General features: G+C 35.8%; 3 protein-coding genes and 1 pseudogene across 5 annotated transcripts; 1 reads left to right on the top strand and 3 right to left on the bottom strand.

Moving 5' to 3' along the window:
* Nucleotide 1: 1 nt before the first annotated feature.
* Nucleotides 2–3,026, bottom strand: LOC136219360 (uncharacterized; annotated as a pseudogene).
* A 1,049-nt stretch (nucleotides 3,027–4,075) lies between these two features.
* Nucleotides 4,076–6,853, bottom strand: LOC136220923 (uncharacterized). The gene is made up of 7 exons (XM_066008765.1): nucleotides 6,380–6,853; nucleotides 6,151–6,300; nucleotides 5,909–6,058; nucleotides 5,728–5,808; nucleotides 5,506–5,613; nucleotides 5,193–5,423; nucleotides 4,076–5,111 (listed from the first exon to the last, which is right to left on the bottom strand). Exons 1-7 carry the CDS (start codon nucleotides 6,822–6,824, stop codon nucleotides 4,138–4,140), a joined length of 2,139 nt encoding a protein of 712 aa, XP_065864837.1. The 5' UTR covers nucleotides 6,825–6,853; the 3' UTR covers nucleotides 4,076–4,137.
* Nucleotides 6,854–8,679: 1,826 nt separating this feature from the next.
* LOC136219359 (uncharacterized) lies at nucleotides 8,680–13,936 on the top strand. 3 transcript variants are annotated; one of them, XM_066006743.1, is made up of 8 exons: nucleotides 8,681–9,166; nucleotides 9,489–9,556; nucleotides 9,706–9,756; nucleotides 9,829–9,886; nucleotides 11,415–11,512; nucleotides 12,183–12,253; nucleotides 13,276–13,417; nucleotides 13,490–13,936. In XM_066006743.1, exons 4-8 carry the CDS (start codon nucleotides 9,881–9,883, stop codon nucleotides 13,527–13,529), a joined length of 357 nt encoding a protein of 118 aa, XP_065862815.1. In that variant the 5' UTR covers nucleotides 8,681–9,166; nucleotides 9,489–9,556; nucleotides 9,706–9,756; nucleotides 9,829–9,880; the 3' UTR covers nucleotides 13,530–13,936. The 3 variants fall into 3 exon arrangements, with proteins under 3 accessions (XP_065862816.1, XP_065862815.1, XP_065862814.1); XM_066006744.1 differs by lacking the exon at nucleotides 9,706–9,756 and having other exon boundaries at nucleotides 8,680–9,166; nucleotides 13,499–13,936; XM_066006742.1 differs by lacking the exon at nucleotides 9,706–9,756 and having other exon boundaries at nucleotides 8,707–9,166.
* A 2,958-nt stretch (nucleotides 13,937–16,894) lies between these two features.
* On the bottom strand, nucleotides 16,895–18,955 carry LOC136219358 (F-box/kelch-repeat protein At3g23880-like). The gene has a single exon (XM_066006741.1). The coding sequence runs from the start codon at nucleotides 18,843–18,845 to the stop codon at nucleotides 17,697–17,699; it is 1,149 nt and encodes a 382-aa protein (XP_065862813.1). The 5' UTR covers nucleotides 18,846–18,955; the 3' UTR covers nucleotides 16,895–17,696.
* Nucleotides 18,956–22,261: the final 3,306 nt, after the last annotated feature.

Below are 22,261 nucleotides of genomic sequence, written 5' to 3'. Positions count from 1 at the left end.
TGTTCTTTTTTTCCCCTGATTTTGGGTACAAAATATATATCTCAATTGCACTTGGCAATGACAACAATTTGCTTATTGTTTAGACTAAAGACCAAAGAAACCTTAACTATGCACTGAGTGGCCCAAAGAAACTTTATGCTTGTAGCTTCGCTGAGGTTCCTTCTTTAGGATAGCTTTGACAAGATCATAGTAGAGAGGGAGTTGTGCAAGAGCAAAAAAGGTCAATGGCAAGCATGTTGCAGCATACATTGGATAAGCTGCATATCTCAGGCTCTTCTTCAGGACAAAGAAATGCCCTGCACAGAATGAGAGTAACACAGAAGCTATAGACGTGAAGAGTGACGTTAAACCAAGAAAAAGCTTTCTAGGCAAGTCTATTGCAAAATCATGTTCTTGGTAACGAGAGGTAAGAATTGTAAGAAAAAAGATAAGTGCAGTCACTGAAAAGCAGAGAGACACCAGAGATGCAATGGCAAAGACATTGAATCCTGGCTCATTTTCAAGTATTGGTGAACCAGTGGTTTGATCAACACCACCTGGCACTGTCGCTGAAGTTGCAAATGCAACTGTCGCGATGAGTGCAGCAACAACTGAACATGACTCTGAGGTTTTCGTTAGCCATTCACTGCCTTGCATTACCAATTCTTTGTGTGTTGCAGTGAATATTTCTTTTGGTCTCTGGCCTTCTTTGTTGTGCTTAACAAAGAAATGTCGCGGCATGGAATTCTTAACAAACTGCATCACAAAAATAACTCTGTTATTCTCCCTTCAGCTAGCCAAGTTATTAAATGGAGGGTAAAACTCAGAGTATATATACCTTGTACCACTTGATTTCCCATTGCATCTGCAAGGCTGCTCCTGGGATTAGCCTAGGCTTATAATCACCAAGTTTCGCTGCAAGGTGCAGTGCACTATTTCCATGTTTGTCCAGTTGGCGAAACACATTTTCCTTAAGTATTTCCTTCTTCAGCAATAGAATGTAAACATCAGTTTGTCTGTGTTCAACTGCTAGAAGCACGGCATTTTTCTTCTCAGAGTCGAGGTCTTGGATAGCCATAGGAAAAAGGTCCAAGATTTTATCCACAATTTCAGTTACTCCCATCTTTGCTGCTACCAGTATTGGTGTCTCCTTTTTACTAAATTTGTGACTTTCTTTCTTCTCAAATGTCAGCAGCACAAGATTTTTTCCTGTAGTGTTTAATTCTTGGATTGCAGCTGGGTATGAATCGACGAACTTATCCACCATTTCGGTCACTCCAAGCTTGGCTGCAACTAGAGTTGGTTTGTCATGCTTGTTCTTCCAAAGTTTATGCTTTTTAAAGTTTTCAGTCACAGAATTTAACCCGTTGTTTGTATCTTTGTTCTGAGATATTTTATCTACCTCTGGTGAGGCTGCAAAAATTTCAGATGGATTACTTTCCCCTTCAGGCCTAGAATGTAGAGGATTCCGACCATGATCGTCATACTTGTACAAAGAAGCTCTTCTGACCAATTCATTCATTATTTGAGTAGCCCATTAATGTCTCTCTTTCTTCTGTCGGATGTACTTAAGATTTGAAATGCCTAAAGATTCAAGATGATCTTTTAGTTGTTAGAATTTTCTCCATTGTTACTTAGGGAGGAGAACGAAAGACTTACCAAATCCGAGAACGATTAGTATAAAATCTGCCAGAAATTTGAAAAAGTGAGCAAATGTTGTGTAGTTCGGAGGATAAAGATTTTCTTTCTTCCTGTTCTTTGTGAAATTCCTACCTACAAGATGTAGTAGTATCAGAGAAGATAAATTTTTGTAGTCAATTTGCATCTCATATATCTCTTGTATAAAACAGAAAATTATCATGGCAATTGATCCTAGCTATTATTGCTTACAATTGATGTTTTCTTGTGCTTTCTCTTCATCCTTCAGCTTGCCATTTTCATTTTTCTTCTTTCTCTGAAGAAGGAAATGTCTTACTTGATGACCTATACTGTTTTCGTCTGTTCTAGCTGGAAAAGATAACCCAGTTGAAATCTCTCATTTACTACTTGATATTGTACTGTTTATCTCTGTATGTAGAGGTATAATGTGTCAGATTAACTCACTTATTACTCGAAAACAATTCTTGAATGCGTAGATGAAGTTCATGCAAGTTTTATAACTTCGCGGATACTTGGGACCTGTATTGACTTCTGAATCATTTAGACATGATCCAATATCGATTGTTTCCTCCTGAAGCTCACGAACAATTATACCTGAAAATGAAATAGAACAGTAATAATAATAAAAAATAATGTACTAAGTTTGAGAAATGATGGCTGAAGCAGAACTTCTTACAGCTGTAGATGAGACGATCGACTGGTGGAAAATAAGCACCGCTTTTGAATGCATTAGGCTTACTAGCTAAGATATGTAGAGGAGACTGACCAACTTCATTAACAGAATTTATAAGACTTGGATAATCATGTATTATCTGAAATGCCAAACCTATCAATAGAAATTGAATGGTTTATTGATCATATAATATATAACAGCAAAGAACAGAATGTAGATAGAACTTACTAAAATATTCTCCGGATATTGCAGAGTGAAGAATGGTATCCCCATTACTTTTTCTGCACAATGAATAATCAACTTCTGTATATGCTTGTTTGTAAAGGAAATGCAGGCAAAGAAAAGCCTTTTTCTTGCCATGAAGAGCTGACAGGAAAAGAGGGGTTTCATTCTCGGAATTTCGAGCTCGAATTAGGCTTCCATCTTTAGTAGCCAGGCAATGACACATTTTCACATTACCTAGTGCTGCTGCTAGATGGAGTGGTGTGTTGCCTCTTTCATTCTTTATGTGTAGAATACTCGATGCATTTTCGCCAAGTATTTCAACTAGCTGCAACACAACCTCTGTTCGGCCATTCAATACTGCTATGTGCAGAACAGTGTCTTCTGATCTTGTTATCCTGATATCTCGGATACTAGGATTCTTCTCGTAGGCTTTGACAACTTCATCCCACTTGCCTTTCGTTGCACTTTCAAATAATCCATTGGCTTCCATTTCAAAAGATTTTGTCTCCTTGTCAATGGAAAGCGCAGATTTACACACATTAACACAAGTATGTAGATGCTTATTTGTTTAATCAAGCAAAGGTTTGGTTTGTCAGATTCTTATTAACAGAAAAGCCTTTCTCATTCAAAAACAACATCTTAGATTGCAGGCATTTTTATATATTATCATAAACTATTTTAACAAAGATATTAAATGTGCTTCAAGTAACCATCTTGAATTCTTTCTTTTCTTACCGCCCTTTGTTATTCAACATAGGTAAGGTATAAATCTACCATAGTTTAATGTTTCTTTTCTTAGATTTTTGCCTTTTGAATGATACTTGCAACTTCTTCATGCTCCTATTATAGAAAGGTTGAATTCAGCTGTTAGCGCATATGTTAGCTTTCAGTTCAATCAAGGAATATCCACTTATGCAAAACTTCGATTATGGTCACCCTGTTCTTAGCCAAACAATCCAATTGGTCCCCTGAATTTTTGAGATGTCTCATTAGCTCACTGAACTTGCTTAATGTAACATGATTAACCCTCTATGTCCTACAATGGCAGAGTAAGCGGATGATTTGGCAAGTTAAGGTGCGCAAAACTTTAAGCAAGTTTAGGGGCAGTAGGTCACTTTAAGTAAGTTTAGGACGCAATAAGTCACTTTAAGCAAGTTCAAGGATCAATAGGCCGCTTTAAGCATTTAGGTGCTAATAAAACATCTCCAAAGTTCAGAAGCCCGGTTGAATTACTTGGCCAAGTATAGAAGTCGCCTGCCTGATGTATTAAGCTTTTTCTTTTTGTGTATGCTTTTTTATTATCTTCTTTAATTTGTTTCCTTTTTTAATTTTACTCCTTCCCTTTTAGTTAATTTATCTATAATTTTTCTTTTACATTTGCAAGAGATTAGTAATTCAATGGCAAGGAAATATATGATAGCACAGTGAGCTATGAGATTTGCACTTGTTCGAAATCGTACTGGTAGAAATATTTTCTATATTATATAAAACCATTCCTCAACAGTCAACAAGAACATTACAAACATCATTATTCTTTGCAACTTCTTTGCTCTAGAATACAAAATAGAAACTGATAGTGAACACAAAATGAACATTGACTATTAGATATGGCGACTACGTGATACTTTGTGTTTATACCTACGCTGAGGTTCATTTTTGAAGATAGCTTGAGCAAGATCGAAGTATAGGGACAACTGGGCGAGCACGAAAATTGTGACCGGCAGGAATGTTGCAGCATATAATGGATATGTTACAGATCTCACTTTAAGAACGAAAACGTGGCCTGCACAGAATGAGACAAGCATAGAAGCTATGGATGTGAAGAGTAATATCAAACCAAGAAAAAGCTTCCTAGGTAGATTCATTGCGAAATCCCTTTCTTGGAAGCGAGAGGTGATAATCGTAAGGAAACTGATCAGTGCAGTAACAGAAGAACAAAGTGCTACAAGAGATGCAATGGAAGATACTTTGAATGGAGTTTCATTTCCGAGAATTGGCTGTCCAGTCTCTTGATTAAGACCTCCCGGAACAGTTGCTGAAGTAGTAAAAGCAACTGTGGCAATAAGCGTGGCAACAAGAGAACATGATTCAGATGTTTTTGTTAGCCAAGCACTGCCTTCCTTTACAAGATCTTTATGCGATTCGGTGAATATATCTTTCGGTGTCTTTCCATTGTTATTGTGTTTAACAAAGAAATTCGGTGGCATAGTACTCTTAACAAACTGGTACCACTTGATTTCCCATTGCAGCTGCAGAGCAGCTCCTGGTATTAGCCAAGGTTTATGCTCTCCGAATTTTGCAGCAAGATGCCACGCACTGTTTCCATCTTTGTCTACTTGACGAAAAACACTTTGTTTAAGTATTGTTTTCTTCAGTAACAGTTGATAGATATGTGTTTGTCTGTGCTCTACGGCTAGGAGAACAACATTCTTATTATCAGCATCAAGGTCCTGCACCGCCACAGGAAACGTGTCCATGATCTTTTCAACAATTTCAGTTACTCCCTTCTTTGCTGCTATCAGGAAAGGTCTCTCCCTTCTTTTAAACCTTTGAGCTATGTTCTTTCCATTTTGGACTGGACATGTAAAATAGAAAAGGAACATCACTGCATATCCAAAAACTTGTTCACCTATTCAGAAAAACCTTCTTGGCCTACCTTGACCATGTTGATCACTTGTCGCCTTTTGATCTTTGTGTCCGTTTTCAATCTCAACATTTGTGTTCATAGTATGAGATACAGGAATATATGATGTTTCTGCAACTCTAGGATCCTGACCGCTATTTTTGTATCTGCGCCACGAGGCTCTTCCAACGAGTTGATTCAATAGTTGATCAGCCCACATGTGTCGCTCTTTCTTTTCTCTGATTTTCTTTATCTTCGAGATGCCTATAAAGGTGCAACCAAGAGGCAAAGTTATATCCGAATTTCCTCTCATTTGACATGTTAGAAGAAAAGGCTGTACACATACCAAATCCAAGAATAATCAACATTGCATCAATCATAAACCTCAGGAACTGAAGAAATGTTGCAGAAGTTGGAGGAAAGAAAGGCTTTTCTTTCTTTGGTCGGTTTGTACCTGCGAAACGACCAGAGAACATTTGAGAACTGAAAATGACTCTTAACTTAACAATCTAGCATCTTAGAAGAGTTCTATTTCTTAGCAGAATATAACTGAAAGATCACAGCCTACCAATAGACATGCTACTCTCTTGCTGTGTATTTTCTTCATCATTTACGGCCTCAGTGATACTTTTATTCTTTATCCGTGAAGCTGGCAGAACGCAGAAAGAAATTGGTAACTTATCTCAATAACAGTTGTATCTATGAATGTTAAAAAGAAAGAATACATGTAATGTGTCAGATTAACCCACTTATTACTCGAAAGAAACTCCAAATGACATGGAAAAAGTTGAAGCAAGTCGTATAATTTTCCGGATAATTAGGCCTTGTTTCGTTTACCGAATCATCTGAGTATTCCTCAGGGTTGAATATTTCTTCCTGAAGCTTGTCAACTATCATGTCTGTAAAGCAGAACAGCAACAGTAATATATGCTGACTGACAAGAAGATACAACCTCAAAGAAAGACAGTGAATAAAACAGAAAAATCCTCACAGCGGTAGATTAAACGATCGAATGGTCGAAGGCGACTGCCACTTTTGAATGCATTTGATTTGCTTGCTAGAACATGGAGAGCTGACTGACCAGTTTCATTCACATAACTCACCAAATTCGGATAATAATGTATAATGTGGCATGCCAAATCTGTCATATAACAGACAATGAAATGATAAGACTCTACTGTATCTTATGTTGCAGAGAGAAAGGAATGACTAATACTTACCGAAGTGTTCAGCCTGGATCGCACAGTGAAGTATGGTATCACCATTTCTTTTTCTGCACAAGACATAGTCTACTTCTCTGTGAAGAAAATGGAGGCGGAGGAAAGCCTGTTTCTTACCATGAAGAGCAGCCATGAAAAGAGGAGTTTCGTTCTCCGAATTTCGAGCTTTAATGAGATCAGGATCCTGTTTTGCAAGGCAATGACACATTTGAACATCCCCAATTGCTGCTGCTAGATGGAGTGGTGTGTTCCCTTTCTCATTCTTGATATTTAGGATTTTGGATGCGTTTGGTCCGATTATTTTGACAAGTTTTAAGACAACCTGAGTTTGGGCATCAGAAACAGCAAGATGAAGTGCAGTATCTTGTGTTTGTGTAAGTTTAGCTTGTTGAAGATTTGAGTTCTTCTCATAAATTTGTGCTACTTTATCCCAATTTCCTTTCATTGCACTTTCAAATAACTCTCCTTCTTCTTCTTCCATTTCCTAACTAATTAGCTTCAGTTTAGTGAAAGATTATGTTATATGAAGTGGCTAAATTGGGTTCTCCATCAGCAATGAATAATAAAATATAATTACTTTTCTAGTATATCTTTTCATAAAGAAAGTCTCTTTGATTGTCAAAGAAGCAATCTATTGTTCTTGTAATTCATTCTTTTCTCTTAATCCCGCTAATTGTATGGAAAATTCTAGAGGTGGCAATTTCTAACACGAAAACACGATTACAGAGCCAACCCGACTGACATGACACGATTGACATGAAAATCATTTTTCTAGCATTTATAACATATAAAACCATATGGAACATAAATATGAGATAACACGATTTTGACACGAAACATGATAATTGCAAGGTCTAGAAAATTCTACTTTAGTTCGAAACCAACAAGCCTTGAACCATGATATAAGAATGTTCCGTCCGAGTGCAAATTTCAACCAGCCCATAAAAGTTGGGCAACCCTTTTTTTTTCTCCACAAATCAAAATGGTTCCGTTTTAGTTTTAGATTTGAACGTTGGACTTTTTAGTGGAAATACTAATGCTTACCACTATAGTTATGTAATAAATTAAAATATTACCACTCCGTTTCAAATTACATGTTGCATAGAAATTAACAATATTAGAAAAAAGACTTTGTTACCCTTTATTTATTGATTCCACTATTTATTTATTTATTGTATAATAAATCTATTATTCTAATTATTCTTCATAAACCCACGTTTTATAGCAGAAAGAAAGTGACTTAAGGTTTATTTATGATATCAAAATGACATGTATTATGAAACAAGCAAAATCTCTAGAAAGACATGTAATATGAAATGTATTGAGTATTTAATATAAATTTTTCTATTTTTATTTTATATTTAGGTAAATATAATAAAAACAATAATTTTATTTTAATATCAATAAATTTTAATTAATATTTAAACGTTAAATATGTACTAATAAAATTTAAATATCTAATAAATTATATAACTTAAGTTGAATTATAAAATACATATAAAAAAAATACATATTTTATTATATTTATGTGTTAGTAATATTAATAAAAATAATAATTATTTAGTTTTAAAAGTATATCTCTTTTTCAATTTTTATATTTATTGAATTTTAATAAATTTTAATTTCTTATATTAAATTTATTAATTCAAAGTATCATGATTTGATATTAAAGAAATATTATTATTAGTATATTATAACGATCAAAGGTGATGTGGTGGATGGAAGAGAAGAACGAAAATGCCAGATTTATCTTTGGAATGAAGGTGGAGAGACATCAAAAAAAGTTTAAATTTATTTTCTATTTAATTCTTAAGCCTTATTTAACAATTCGTCTTATTTATATTGGCTAAGGCACACCAAATTATATGGTATAGGTCCACCTTCTTCATTTTTTATTTAGGTAAATTACATACGTGGTGTACAATCTTTACCTGTTTTCATACTTTGGTGTACAACTTTTAATTTTGCACATTAAAGTGTACAAACTTCAGATGACCTCCCACTAAAGTGTACAGCCAGTAATTGTGACTGGTCAACCAAAAGTCAACGTGCCACATCATCATTTCATCCTATCCATTATAAAAGTGGGGCCCACTCCTTATGAAATTATAAAAATACCATTTACCCTTATACAATTACTAAAATGCCATTATCTTCTTCCTTCCTCCGATTTTTCTCCATCTCTCTTTCCCTTTCTCTCTCTAAATCTTCTCTCTCTCCTCTCTCTCTCTAAGTCTCTCTCCCCTCTCTCTCCTATCAAAACAATTATATATACATATATAAAAGTGAAGAGTTGGGAACAGTAAAATTAGAAATTTTTTCTAATTTTTTCCAATGTTACCCTTAAATTTCGGCTTGACTGTGTTACCGTTGGCATTCACCAACAATTTCCAACCCTGGTATACTAAAACGGCGCCGTTCTTAATAACAAGCTTCGATTTCTGAGCCATGTGCTTTCTCTCTTCTTCCCTGTCTCTCTCTCTCTTCGATCGGTCTCCCTTTCTCTCTTCCTCGGTGTTGTTTCAGCGCCAACTTCTAGGGATTTCTCCACCCTTCTCTCTTCCATTCTCTTTTATTGATGCTCTCCCTCATCCTTTCCTTATTCTCTACCTTTTTTTTCATTTGTTTTCCCATTTTTTTCATCATCCATTTCCTGTTACCAGCTTGCCGCCTGCCTATCATTGGCGATTCCGAGTTCTCTTTCTCACTTCCCAGCTGCTACACGTTTAATACAGTGAAGGCCTCGAGTAATTCACCGTTGATGCATAATATCATGTCAGTCTATTGGTAATTTTCCCGATCCAGTTTCTTCTCTTGCTTTTCGGGTCTTACGGATCTGTTTTTGTTCATGGATTTAAGGCTGGAGAAAAATGCCATTCGTTGATGCTTCTTCATGTGGCCATTGCTTCTTCCTCTGTTCTTATTTTTTCCCATACGATTTTATCTCCAGCTTTTGTGGTTCTTACTGATCTGTTTCTGTTCATGGCATTCATAATCCCTGTTCATGGCATTCATAATCCCTTCTCGCCTTTTGCTTCATAGTTTTTGGTATAGTTTGATCTGTAATTTTGTTTTTTTTTCTTTTGTCCTTGAAATAAACTATCGACAGAGAAACCTGGGTGGAGGGTGCCAACCTTCCTTTCTGTAGATCCACAGAGTGCAAATTTCATTTCAAAGGTTAGACATCAATCGTGTCTTAACTCTTTTTGCCCCTTATTTATATAGATCTATTTCAAATTGTTAAAAGGTCGTGAATTTTCTGGGCTTTAGCTGTAATTCTTTCTATTTTCTCTCTTTATCATTGTTCTTTGGTTTTTCAATTTCAGTTCTTTACAGGTTCACCTGTGATTAGGATTAGTAATCCCAACATTAACATGGTAATAGTAATATTATCTTTATCTACTATAATAGTAAGAGCCACATTTAATTGAAGATTGTTTTTCTCTCAGGTTCTTCCTTCAGTCCGCTTTGAGACTTTGGGTTCTTCAATTGGCGAGGTTTATGCAGGTATTAGTTTTATTCTTTAAGCTTTACAATTGATATGTAATTCAAGGAAACCAAACAAATTGCAATCTATTATAGTTTGCAATTTCCTATGTGGTTTATAATTTCTTCCATAATTTGTTAAGAGCTTAATTTTTTTAATTTGAAATAAATCATCCACAACAATCTGTTATTCCTTGGAGATTTAAATCCAGGTTCTCAAAATATAACTAAAGTTTCATTCAATTGTTTGTTATGCTTATATTAGACTTTGTAATTATGTGTGAATATATATGTTGACTCTATTTTAAACATTATTTTTTTTGTGTTCCTCACCCTTTTTGGAAGCCCCTGTGTTTTTATAGAACATCAGTTTTAGAACCTTCTAGCCATTCATACTAGGAAAAATATGATTTTCGTATGTTGGTTTGACATTCTTTTAATTTGAATGCCTTTAAACTGTTATTGGATCTAATAACTAATGAAACTACTAATATCTCATAAACTATTAGCTTATCTATTACAAGATTTTAGACAAACTGAATTGATTCAAATTGGATTTTTACTGCATTAACTACACAGAATACAAGTTATTATATAACTTTTCTAACTTAGCTTCCATAAACTCTACATTCCAAGTTTTGATCATTAAAAAATTATCCAATCTGATCTAAATTATGTTCTCTGTTTTTCATTAAAAAATCTAGCAATATGTCTTAGATTATTGTAAAATAAAATATATCCAAAAATTAAATCTTGAAAAATAGTAATTTTACAGTAACACATTTCATTACATAAAATTAAATAATATATTGTGAAGGTCGCTTGATAAATTTTGATAATGCTATATAGTGTTTTATTGTCTATTAGAATATCCTTAAATTTCTTTTTAATTTATACAATAACTTGCAATTTTAAAAAGGAAAACTTTGCCATTTCACAAACTTAGTTAAGATATATTGGATGTGTTAAATGCTTTTTGGGAATGTTGATTGTACTTCTTCTAGAGAAGCATTATCCTATTCTTTGTTTGACATGCTGATATTGCTCCTCTAAAGTTTAGAAAATATTACATATGTGTTAAAAAATTTACACGAGGATTATTCTTATGTCTCTAACATTAGCAAAGCCGTTATGAGAACTATTCAGTTGTTTTTCTATTGTTGTAGCTTTTGTTTTTGTTATTCTGAAGGAGGAACCTTCATGAACTTTCTGAGTGTTCTTTCAATTTTGCAGCTTTGTAGCCCTGTTGCAATGTGCGTATGTGGTGAATGTTAATATATTCATTCTTTTAAGGGTTACATAAACACATTTCATATTTGTTCTACCAAGCTAGGGCTGCATATCCTTTAATCTAAAAGTGGCGAATTTGGAAGAGAAAGGGAATTATGATGTTGATGAATGCCTTTATGAGAAGGCATTGTTAACTGCTCTTTCTTGGTTGAATAGGAAAAAAGAGATATCTGCTATCGTTTCTGCTTTGATCCATGTTGTTATGGACAATTTCCTTCTTATTCTTCTCCTGATTCTGACTCTTTACTTGCTCCTTCAGCTTCAGCTGGGCATAAGAAAGCAAGGGAAGTTCATGAAAATGATCAAGATATACTCTCAAGACTATTTTCCCATCATATTTCTTCTGCTTGAACAAGTGTAACTTCCATTTCAGCGTTCTTTTTATTACATATTATACTTTTCAAGTTAGTTTGCACTTCTTAGAAAAAATATCATTCACAAATCTTTCAAAGATTATAATAAAAGCTATTATTAGTATTCTACTTGAACTAGCTTCAATTTTTTGTTCAAATATTTTTCTACGATATCATAACTCTCTAAGACTAAAATTGAGGTTCGACTCTTGACAATATCATTTAGTGATGAAATTTCAACACAAAGTGATATTGGTATGTATTGTACACCCTTTAAGGCCCATGAACCTTCGACTTTTGTAGTGTAGAAAGTGTTTTCCTTTCTTCTTCCTATTGAAAATATGCAGTGTGGTCCAAGACCCGTCTAATATTAGTGGTCTACATTTGCAAAGACAGCTTCTTAACTCCCAAAAAAAGTGATCATAAGTCCCATTTCAGCATCTGCTATACATTTAATTAGGGGTGTCAATTTCTGACATAAAAACACGATTTACAGAGACAACCTGACTAACACGATGAGGCGATGTTGCTGTGCTTATCTCTTTGATAATTTTTTATTTGGGAAACTATAGTTAATAATGGATGTGCAAAGGAAAATTATATTTTCTGAGAATTATAGTTTGAATTTCATAGTGTTATATAATGTTTCTTTTTTTTTTTTTTTTTTTTTGTAGAATTACGGACAAGTTTGCAGTTATTTTAGAGAATGGACATGTGCTATGGAGGAGGATAATTTTGTTATCAGGTAATACTGAGGGGAAAGTTTGGGTTCTTTCTTAACAGGTTCATATATATATATATCCATGAATTTTTTTCCTTTTTATCAATTTGCTATAATTTTTTATTCAGCATTTTGCATTATTCTCGGTTAGAGATAGCCTGTTCATTACATTTTACGTTCTTTTTCCGTTCCTCTAAAGGAAGTCAAAATACGAACTGTCTTTCTTTTATTTCTTCAACTAATTTGTAAGGAAATTCGGATGAAAAAATAAAGTTTATTTTTGTGCTCTACTTGGTGTGATACAAAGTTCTTTATTTGTTAGGTATTCGGTAATGGTAATTGTTTACAACCCAATTAATAATAAAAAAAGTAATGGTAATTGTTTACAATCCAATTAATAACCCTTTCAATGACTAAAGAGATTTTAGTTATGCTTAGTAATAAATGTTTAGCAAGACACATGGGTTGTGATGATGTTATTAACAGGCTATGTTAGCATTCCTATTGGCATATAATAGGTAAGAATATGTTTTATGCATCTATTATATATTTACTTCTTGACAAGTGTTTATGTGAAAATGTATATTTTATATATTTGCTTCTTAATATCTTTTTATTTTCTTCCTTTCTTACAATAATAAATCTATATTAACATTTTTTTTTCTTTCTCTTTGTAGGTTAAGTCTCCATCTTCTCATTGTAGACACCTCAAATAATGTTATGTCTTAAACATGTTGTTTTCTTTTTTTAATTCTTTCTTTACTGTTAGACTTTTGGTTATGTAATCCTTCATAAACTTTATAATGTTAGGCTCAATTTTTAGTCTAATTTTTGTCCCGAAGCGAAGCGAGGGTATCCATCTAGTAAGAGTTAAAATCACAAAGGCAAATTCACATCATAGAATCAAATTATCAATAATCTAATGCAACCGATCTTATCGGCTAATTCATATACAAACACCCTAAAATTCTTACATTCTTCAATCTTGTACGGACATTACCAGTAGTCTTTAATTTTCAATTTGCTGTTTTTCTGGTTTCGCTCAGAAAAAATGGGGACTGTCTATTACTTGGCTCTTGAGAGGAACAAGGCTCAGTTTGACGTTGAGGAGATGAAGATCGTATGGGCTGGTTCCCGCCATGCCTTAGAAGTCTCAGATCGTATGGCTCGTCTTGTTGCAGCGATCCGGTAATCTTCTTTTTTGCTTATTTATTGATTCATTGACTCATCTTTTGTTTGCTACTGACAATCTCCGTCCAGAAAAATCAGCCTTCCGCTACTCTTCAATAAAACCAACTAAGCAACAAAATCGCGGTAGCTAGAGAGCGCAACTCAAAAACAGAAAATTCATATAAGTCGTAAAAGATAAGATGTTCTTCTTCTTCGCCGGTGGATTAGAGTAGCAAGCCAGTAAGGTCCTAAAATCAGGCGCCGGAAGATGCATAAACTGCGGCTCCATGGCTGATCTAGTTGAATACGATAAGGTTCTGAAGATCTTCTTTGTTCCCGTCTGGAAATGGCCTGGTAAAGATCCTGCTATGTACTGTAACAATTGTAAATTCATGTTTCGTCAATCTTTTTGCGGTGTCGTTTCTGTGATCAGGTTGTGGAGTCTCAGTTTAGATTCTGTCCTTTTTGCGGTTCTTCTCTGTAATTGGGTTCACTGTAATTGCTCTTTCTGATGTAATAAAAGTGATTTCTGAATTCCTCTTTTTTTTAATCAGATAATTTAAGAACAAAATTGGTGAATGTGCCAAATGATTTTCTAGAAAAATAATATGCCTTGAAAAGCATCCAAACAAGTTAGATTGGTCTTCGTTTTCGTTTTACCGTTGATTTGTTGAAAGGTAATCGTTTTTCTCCCCTGTCCACAGCCTCTCTTAACTCTTATTGTTTTGATCGAAGACAGAGAGAGGAGAGATAAAGACTTAGAGAGAGAAGATTTAGAGAGAGAGAGAGGGGGAAAGAGAGAGATGGAAAAAAAATTAGAGGAAGAAAGAAGAGAATGACATTTTAGTAATTAAGGGTAAAGGGTATTTTTATAATTTCATAGGGAGGGGGCCCACTTTTTATAATGGGTAGGATGAAAATGATGATGTGGCACGTTGACTTTGGGTTGACCGGTCATAATTACCGGTTGTACACTTTAGTAAGAGGTTATCTGAAGTTTGTACACTTTAGTGTGCAAAATTAAATATTGTACAAGTGTGAAAACAGATAAAGGTTGTACACCACGTATGTAACTTACCCTTCTTTATTTCGAAACAGACCTTTCCACCAGTCATCTCCTGTTGCGCGTCTCCGTTCGACCTCTGGTGTTGATATTTGCCGCCTCTCTCCAACGACATATCTAATATTATTCTTCGTAATTAACCATAAAGAGGAAAAAATGTTAAGGAAAAGAAAAACAGACAGAAAGAAAAGAACAATAACATATTACATGTCAATATATTGTTGTTAATTTCCACATATAAGAATATGTGATAAAACTGAAATTATATATTTAACAAATAAGTATTATATTTTAAGTGTTGAATATTATAAATGATCGAAAGGTTAAATGCTGTAATTGTTTGATAAATATCTTAATATGTTAAAAGTCCCAAAACAAGTGACCAACACTAAGAGAGGGTCGGTGGAAAAGGTTGGCTTGAAAGAAAGAATGAAGAATGATTTGCGTATAAAATATTTATTTATAATTAAATAAAGATTTATTAAATTGATGAGGTGGAATAAGTGGCATATAAAATTGTCAAATTTTGTATGGAAGGTATTTTGTGGTGTTGGAAGCAATGTTATCACGTTCCGACATTATATCAGATTTATAGAGAGGTTATAAATCACTTAGTCGAATCAGATGATTCGGATTGGCCGGACCGAATGACGTAACAAATAAATATTTATATATGAAATATATAAAATTAATTTAAATTATATATATCTAGAATAAATCATAAACAGATTTCGGTTTCGGTTTTCTTTTGGTTAACTTGAGGTTTAAATATAGGGCTAATTACAAATCTAGCCCAATTAAGAGGGGCTTTTTACATATCTAACTCACTTTGCTTCCACCTTACCAAATTAGACACTTTCAACCATTTTGGACAAAATTACCCTTAGTTATATTCAATCATCGATCTACTTCTTCTTCTCCTTCCGCTTTTTCTTTTTTCTTCTTCTTCTTCTTCTTCTTCTTCTTCTCGTTCTGGTTCTTCTTCTTTTTCGGTTCATCTTCTTCAATTTCTGATACCAATCATTATCGAATTTTGAGATTATTGACGTATTATGTTCAATTTCCCGTAGAAATGGTATGTTTTTAGCTTATACGCTTGCTTTTCTCGTTGGTCTTACCTCTTTCTTCATCTGTAATGTGATCGTTTCAATTTCCTCTATTTTCCACAATTTTTCTTAATTTTCCTCCATTGCTGTCGCGTTTGTGACGAAATGCGACAAATGCGATAAGAGTTGTCGCATTTCGTCACAAATGTGACAAGAGTTGTCGCATCTGCGACGAAATGCGGCAACTGTTGTCGCATTTGTGACGAAATGCGATAAATTTCATCACAAATGCGACAACAATGGAGGAAAATTGAGAAAAATTGTGGAAAATGGAGGAAATTGAAACGATACCATTACAGGTGAAGAAAGAGGCAAGACCAACGAGAAAAGCAAGCGTATAAGCTAAAAACATACAAATTCTACGGGAAATTGCACATAATACGTCAATAATCTCAAAATCGCTAATGATTGGTATCAGAAATTGAAGAAGATGAACCGAAGAAAAGTTGAAACGAAGAAGAAGAAGAAGAAGTGGAAGAAGAATCAGAAGTAGATCGATGATTGAATAGAACTAAGAGTAATTTTATCCAAAGTGGTTGAAAGTGTCTAATTTGGTAAGATGGGAGCAAAATGTGTTAGATATGTAAACGATCCCTCTTAGTTGGGCTAGATTTGTAATTAGCCCTTAAATATATAACAAATAAATAAAGTTTAGAATAATTTGAAATATGTCAACATATTCTATGCTATTAGATCTTTTTAACGGTGTATTATAAACTCAAAATGGACAAGTAATGAATGAAAAATTGATGCTCAATGTGAACCACTTGAAATGGTTTGGAAGACGATAAAAGGAAATTAAGCTTGCACATCCCATGTAGGAAAGAAATGAGAGTTTTTACTAGTTTATAAGTAAAGGACTCTTACAAAATTTTAACCAATTACCAAGGAAAAAGCTTTCTCACGTGCAAGTGGGATGCAATCGAAACACCACCGAGTTATGGGCGTACACCCACAACGTGGGCGACACGAATGCCTCATCAAAATGAAATCCCTTAGACCGGCCAAAATTATTTTAAAATGCAAATTATTAGCATTATTTTGTTATTTATTTTTGGTTTCTAATTTAATAATAATAAAAATATACAAATAACCAAAAACTTGGAGTAGCATTTGTTCCCGGTTCAATCTCTAGTTCTCGATTCAACCCCAAACCAGTCCAATTTGTTTACAGACCGCCTCAAACCGGACTCCTAACCAATTCCCGATTCGACCGATCAAACCAATTTGTCCAATCTGAATTTTATAACATTGGTTGGAAGTCCCTAACTTTCCTATAAAATTCTACCCATCACACCGGGCTTGAAGTGCTTCGACTTTGAGTGGGCTTTCGCATCAAATGAAATGGAAGTTCACAGCAAACTTTATGCACAAATTAACATGTTTGGGCCTAACCTTGTCACAACGTTAGTTATTGACGACTTACATAACTACACAAATACTGCTGTTTAGCATTTCATTAAATACATTCTGCATCAAATTAAAATTGACTTGATAATTATAACATGCAAGTTTTTGGATGCGATTAATCCAAAAATGACCATGACTATTTAAAAGCATAAAGCCCCCATTGTCCCCTTAAACATCCAAAATCAATTGAATCCTCATTGTCCTCAAATCAACAAATGAATCCCTAATCTATATACCAAACCCACCAACTAGGTACAAATTAACAATAGCAAAGATACGTAAAGAAAAAAATGACACAGTGGCCAAGAAGCCTGAAACAAAGGCATATTGCAATCACATTCCAATATTCTGCAACTTACATTTGCTGGAGTTGCAGATGAGAATTGTTGGTGAAAGCAGCAATGTGCTTTGATTTGCTCAACCTGACTTCCTGCATACAGTTCCAACAAGAGCATGAATCGGAAGAGGCAGTTTCTACTTATGCTCTTCGATTAATCTCCTCAATTTGTCTAAAATTTTGAGCTTCAAGATAGTGAACTCCAGAAACTAAAAGCTGATCCAACAAAGTTAAAAACAGACAACTAAACATATGATCAGGACAAAGATCAGTAGGAGTATGTGAACATTGCTTTAGGCAACAACGACTATGACCATACTAATGCCACAAACCAAGCCTAACTAGAAGGAGCACAAGAGAACAACTTCACTGATATGGTTGCTACATGATAATTTTAGTAATCTGCTTTCTACGAGTTGGAGTTGGAGCAGCAGCAACAAGAACATCAACATAGTTTTGTTTATCCAGTAGAACAAGGCTAGGCACATATTTATGCAAACTCAATGTAAATGGACACGTATCCACATCCATCATATTCTTAACCACTTTACTGTTAATATTTTGTGAAGCAATGTGTCCACTTACTAATAAACTAATAAGCACTTCATTCTTATTTCTAAACCCCAACACTCTTGCATCGCTTATCCAACTTTTACCTATACTTGCTAACTTCATCCATGATTCCACACAACCATATTCTTTCATCACCCATATATCAGTATCATTATCATGCATAAAAGTTTGTTGAATAACAGCAATTGATGATTCCCCAAATTCCTTAACAGTGAGATTATGCGGTTCAGAATTTGCCAAACATTCAGGCAATGAAATCTGGCCAAAAGTCTCACCATTCACATCAAACACCATAATCAAGTTATAATCACGCTCGACAGCAGACCAATGAAACCCCCCATTCACAAAAACTGAATTGTCGTGCGTAGCCCTATATTTGGTGGGGATAGGAGAAGTGATAGCGCTCCAAGAATTCGAATTAAGTGAGTAAATAATACCATTACCAACCAAACCATGAGTTCTAATAACTAAGATTTTGTAATCCCGGCTCCTTTCATCAAATCCGAAGCCAAAAATACACCAATTATAAGCTACTGGACAAACCATGTATTGGGGCAGAGAAATTGTCAGAAAATGTGCAATTGAAGGGTTACAGACGACGAACTTAACAATGTCATTATCATTAACATAATTTCGACCAATAGAGAAGCAGATTAAACCATTGCAAGATTCCACGATTCTAATCAATCTAGCGGGGTGAGGAAGATGGAGTAACATGGCGCGGAAGTAATTTTGATTGTCAAAAAACAATAAGCAACCTTCACTTTTATCATAAATCTTCCTTTGATGCAGAACAGTTTGGGTGTTATTGTTATTGCGAAGATGATTTGAAATGAAATTAGCAGTTGAGATGAGAGAATACCATGATTTACAGACGCACCTGCATTTGATTATGGACTCAACAGGCAGCCTCCACAATATCGATTCCACTACTTCTGCTGGTAAACATTCCGCCATTCTCAAGTTTTCTTTTGTATTCTTTTTCAGTACAGAATAAATGAGAGATATGGAAGGAAGAAGCTATATATTATATAATAGGGTTTGTAAAAAGGAAAAGGTATATATAACAGGGGGAGGGGAAGGCAGCGGCAGTATTTCTATTTAATTTTCTTTTTTATACATAGAAAAAAATAGCAAACTTTAATATAAATATTTTAAATGAAATTATTAAGGGATAAAGGCTGTTTAAAAATAGCAGGAAAGAGAATGACGCGAGAGAGAGCAAGAGAAAGCGAAGGAGGCGAGAGAGTCGGCTGGGTGAGGGAGCGTTCTAGGGAAAGGGAGGGGGCGGCGATCGGAGGCGGGTTGGGAAGGGAAGACCGGATCTGGCCAGGGGAGTAGGAGGCAACGTTGGTTTGGGGGCGGAAGGGGATAAAGAGGTGGGTGATAAGGGAGGGGCGGGGATTGGGTTGGGCGAGATAGGTGGAGCGGCTTCAGGTGATGAGGGGGAGGCGAGGCAGGGTGATAGGATGGTTGGTGACTTGGGCGGCCATGGAGGGGTGGATGGTCGGGTTTTGGGGGTGGGCGGTGCCATTGCTGTGCGCAACATTGGGGAATGGGGCACTAGGGCAGATTCAACGGTGGACTTAGAAGTTAGGAAGGGGGGTGTGTGTTTTGGCCAGAGGTTGGGCTGCCTAAGGACGGGCTCTTCGGAGATGGTTACGGAGGTTGTTGTAGATGGGAAAATTCATGCCGATGTGGCTGAGGTGGCTATCAAGGCCCCCATTGATTCAAATATGGTTTCTAGGTCTGAGGGAAATGGGATAACTAAGAAAAATGTGGATCAACGTTTGGGAAATATTTCGTGGAGAGATACGGTGATGGGAGTTGTCGAGGAGGAGCCAGTTTTAAATGAAAATCTGATGGATGGTGATTTGGAGGAGGACTTTTCTGACTCAGATGTAGAAGATTGGGAGCAGGAGGATCCCTTATGTCCTGTAATTAGGCTTTCTTTGGCTGATAAACGTAACCTCCGGGCCAGATGGAAGTTGTCTCTAATAGTGACGGTGCTTGAAAAAAGAATTAGTTTTAACTATTTTGCCCAAAGAATCCAGGCACAGTTGGCTAAAAAAGGGAAAGTCAGTATCACTGACTTAGAGAATGATTATTATGTTATTAATTTTACCCAGGCTGAAGACTATAATGACGTACGTGGTGAATGGGGGCCCTTATATTATCTCTAATCATGTTCTTGCCTTAAGGTCTTGGGTCCCTAATTTTAATCCGCATGATTGTTCGGTGAATAGAATTCTGACTTGAGTAAGATTCCCGGGTCTTCCAATTGAATACTAGTTGCAGTTATGAGTGATCAAAGAGGAGGAGGGAATCACTACATCAATGGGTGTCTTAATCATAAGAAGGATATGGATTTGTGTGGCCTCTCTGACCTTGGTGCTGCTGGCCATAAGTTCACTTGGAAGCGTAATAGTACCTTTGTTCGTCTGGATAAAGTCTATGCCAACATTGTGGCTCAGAGCAGTTATCCGGATGCGGCCGTGTTAAATCTCCATTTCCGTCATTCGGATCATTGCCCTATCCTGGTCAGGTTGGTGAGAGCTCCTCGTCCGAGAGGGGAGAGACCCTTTAGATATCTGGTGGCGTGGGAATCTCACCTGGATTTTAAAAACTTTGTGCACGATAATTGGGAACCTCATTCAAATGTCTTACAAGCTGCAGAAGGTTTTAGAAGTAAAGTGGTTAGTTGGAACAAGAACGTTTTTGGCCATATCTTAAGAAGGAAACAGAAAATTCTGAGAAGGATGGAAGGTATTCAACGTTGCTTGGAAATCAGCTTTGATCATAGTCTAAGTTGTCTCCTGAGATCCCTCCAGAATGAGTTGGAAGCGGTCCTAAAGCAAGAGGAGTTACTTTGGTTTCAGAAATCGAGGAAAACCTGGATTAAGGAAGGAGATCGTAATACAAGGTACTTCCATCTTTCTACGGTTATAAGAAGGCAGAAGAATCAGATTGATGCTATTAAGGATCCGAATGGTAACTGGGTTTATGAGGATGAGGAGATCCGTCTTTTAGCCCTCAATTTCTATAAAGAGTTATTCAAAGACGACCCGGTGGACTTAGCTTGTGCTCTAACTGTTTCTTCGTTTCCAACGCTTGGTGAGGATAAGGTTATTGAAGCCTTTCACCCTATTGATCTGAAAGAGATTGGCTAGGCAGTGTTTAGCATTGGTGCCTCTAAAACTCCTAGGGTTGATGGGCTTCCGGCCGGCTTTTATCATAAGCACTGGGAGACTGTTAAGGAGGGGGTTTACAATTTTATTAAAGGGGTTTTTGAAGGCTCTGAGGATATTAGGCAGGTGAATAAAACTCTTCTGGTCTTGATCCCCAAAGTGGAGAAGCCATCCTCTTTCTTACAGATGAGACCTATTAGTCTTTGTAATGTGATTTATAAAGTGGTCACCAAAATCGTGGCTAATAGACTTCGGTGTATTCTCCCTGAGATTATCAGTCAGAATCAAGGAAGCTTTGTCCCAGGGAGACAGATGATGGACAATATTGTTGTCGCATAGGAGATGGTTCATTCAATGAAGGTCAAGAAGGGGAAGCGAGGTATTGTGGCTCTTAAGTTGGATTTGGAAAAAGCTTATGATCGGATTAACTGGGGTTTTCTTCTGGATAGCTTGGAGAAAGCTGGGATTCCGGATAGGTGGAGGAAGTTAATTGAGGCTTACATTTCTTCTCCTGTCTTTCAAGTTTTGATTAATGGGGATATGTCTGAGGAGTTTTCTCCTTCCAGGGGCATCCGTCAAGGGGATCCTATGAGCCTGTTCTTATTTGTCATTGCCATGGAGAGACTTACTCATCTTATCCAAGATGATGTCAGCTTTGGGAGGCTTCACCCGGTTTCTATTAATAAATTCTGCCCTTCGATCACTCATTTGTTCTTTGCTGATGATGTGATGATCTTTGTGGATGGAAGTGAGGAGCAAATTGGTTTGATAATGGATATCCTTACTAACTTTTGTGCTACTTCTGGTAAAAAACTTAACATTCAGAAGTCTAGGATGTTGTGCTCTAAAAACATGGATCTAAGGGTCTGTAAGAATTTGAGTGAGATTTCTGGAATCCCTCTTACCAAGGCTTTTGGTAACTACCTTGGAGTTCCTCTCCATAGTGATAGGGTTTCAAAGGCTTCTTTTAAAGAGATCTTTGATAAAACTAATAAGAAGTGTGCAAATTTGAAAGCTAACTCCCTTTCTCTGGCAGGCCGGCTCTCTTTAATCCAATCAGTGAACTGTGCAGCTCCAAATCATTTAATACAAGCCTATAAGCTGCCAGAACCTGCTCTTAATGGCCTTGATAAAATCAATCGCCGTTTCCTATGGGGGAACTCGGAAGAAGGAAATAAAATTCAT

Source organism: Euphorbia lathyris, chromosome 2 (genome assembly GCF_963576675.1).
Source record: "Euphorbia lathyris chromosome 2, ddEupLath1.1, whole genome shotgun sequence".
NCBI classification, from domain to species: Eukaryota; Viridiplantae; Streptophyta; class Magnoliopsida; order Malpighiales; family Euphorbiaceae; genus Euphorbia; species Euphorbia lathyris.
This window is presented reverse-complemented; position numbering and strand designations above follow the sequence as displayed.

Excerpts from the sequence above, each read along its gene's own strand:
- LOC136220923 (XM_066008765.1), bottom strand. The coding sequence starts at position 6,824 with ATGAAAGGAAATTGGGATAAAGTAGCACAAATTTATGAGAAGAACTCA. Across the intron at positions 5,614-5,727 it reads AGAGAGTAGCATGTCTATTG|GTACAAACCGACCAAAGAAA; the intron begins GTAGGCTGTGAT and ends GTCGTTTCGCAG. Across the intron at positions 5,112-5,192 it reads AAGTGATCAACATGGTCAAG|TCCAAAATGGAAAGAACATA; the intron begins GTAGGCCAAGAA and ends TTACATGTCCAG.
- LOC136219359 (XM_066006743.1), top strand. Across the intron at positions 12,254-13,275 it reads GAGGATAATTTTGTTATCAG|AAAAAATGGGGACTGTCTAT; the intron begins GTAATACTGAGG and ends GGTTTCGCTCAG. Across the intron at positions 13,418-13,489 it reads CGTCTTGTTGCAGCGATCCG|AAAAATCAGCCTTCCGCTAC; the intron begins GTAATCTTCTTT and ends ATCTCCGTCCAG.
- LOC136219358 (XM_066006741.1), bottom strand. The coding sequence starts at position 18,845 with ATGGCGGAATGTTTACCAGCAGAAGTAGTGGAATCGATATTGTGGAGG.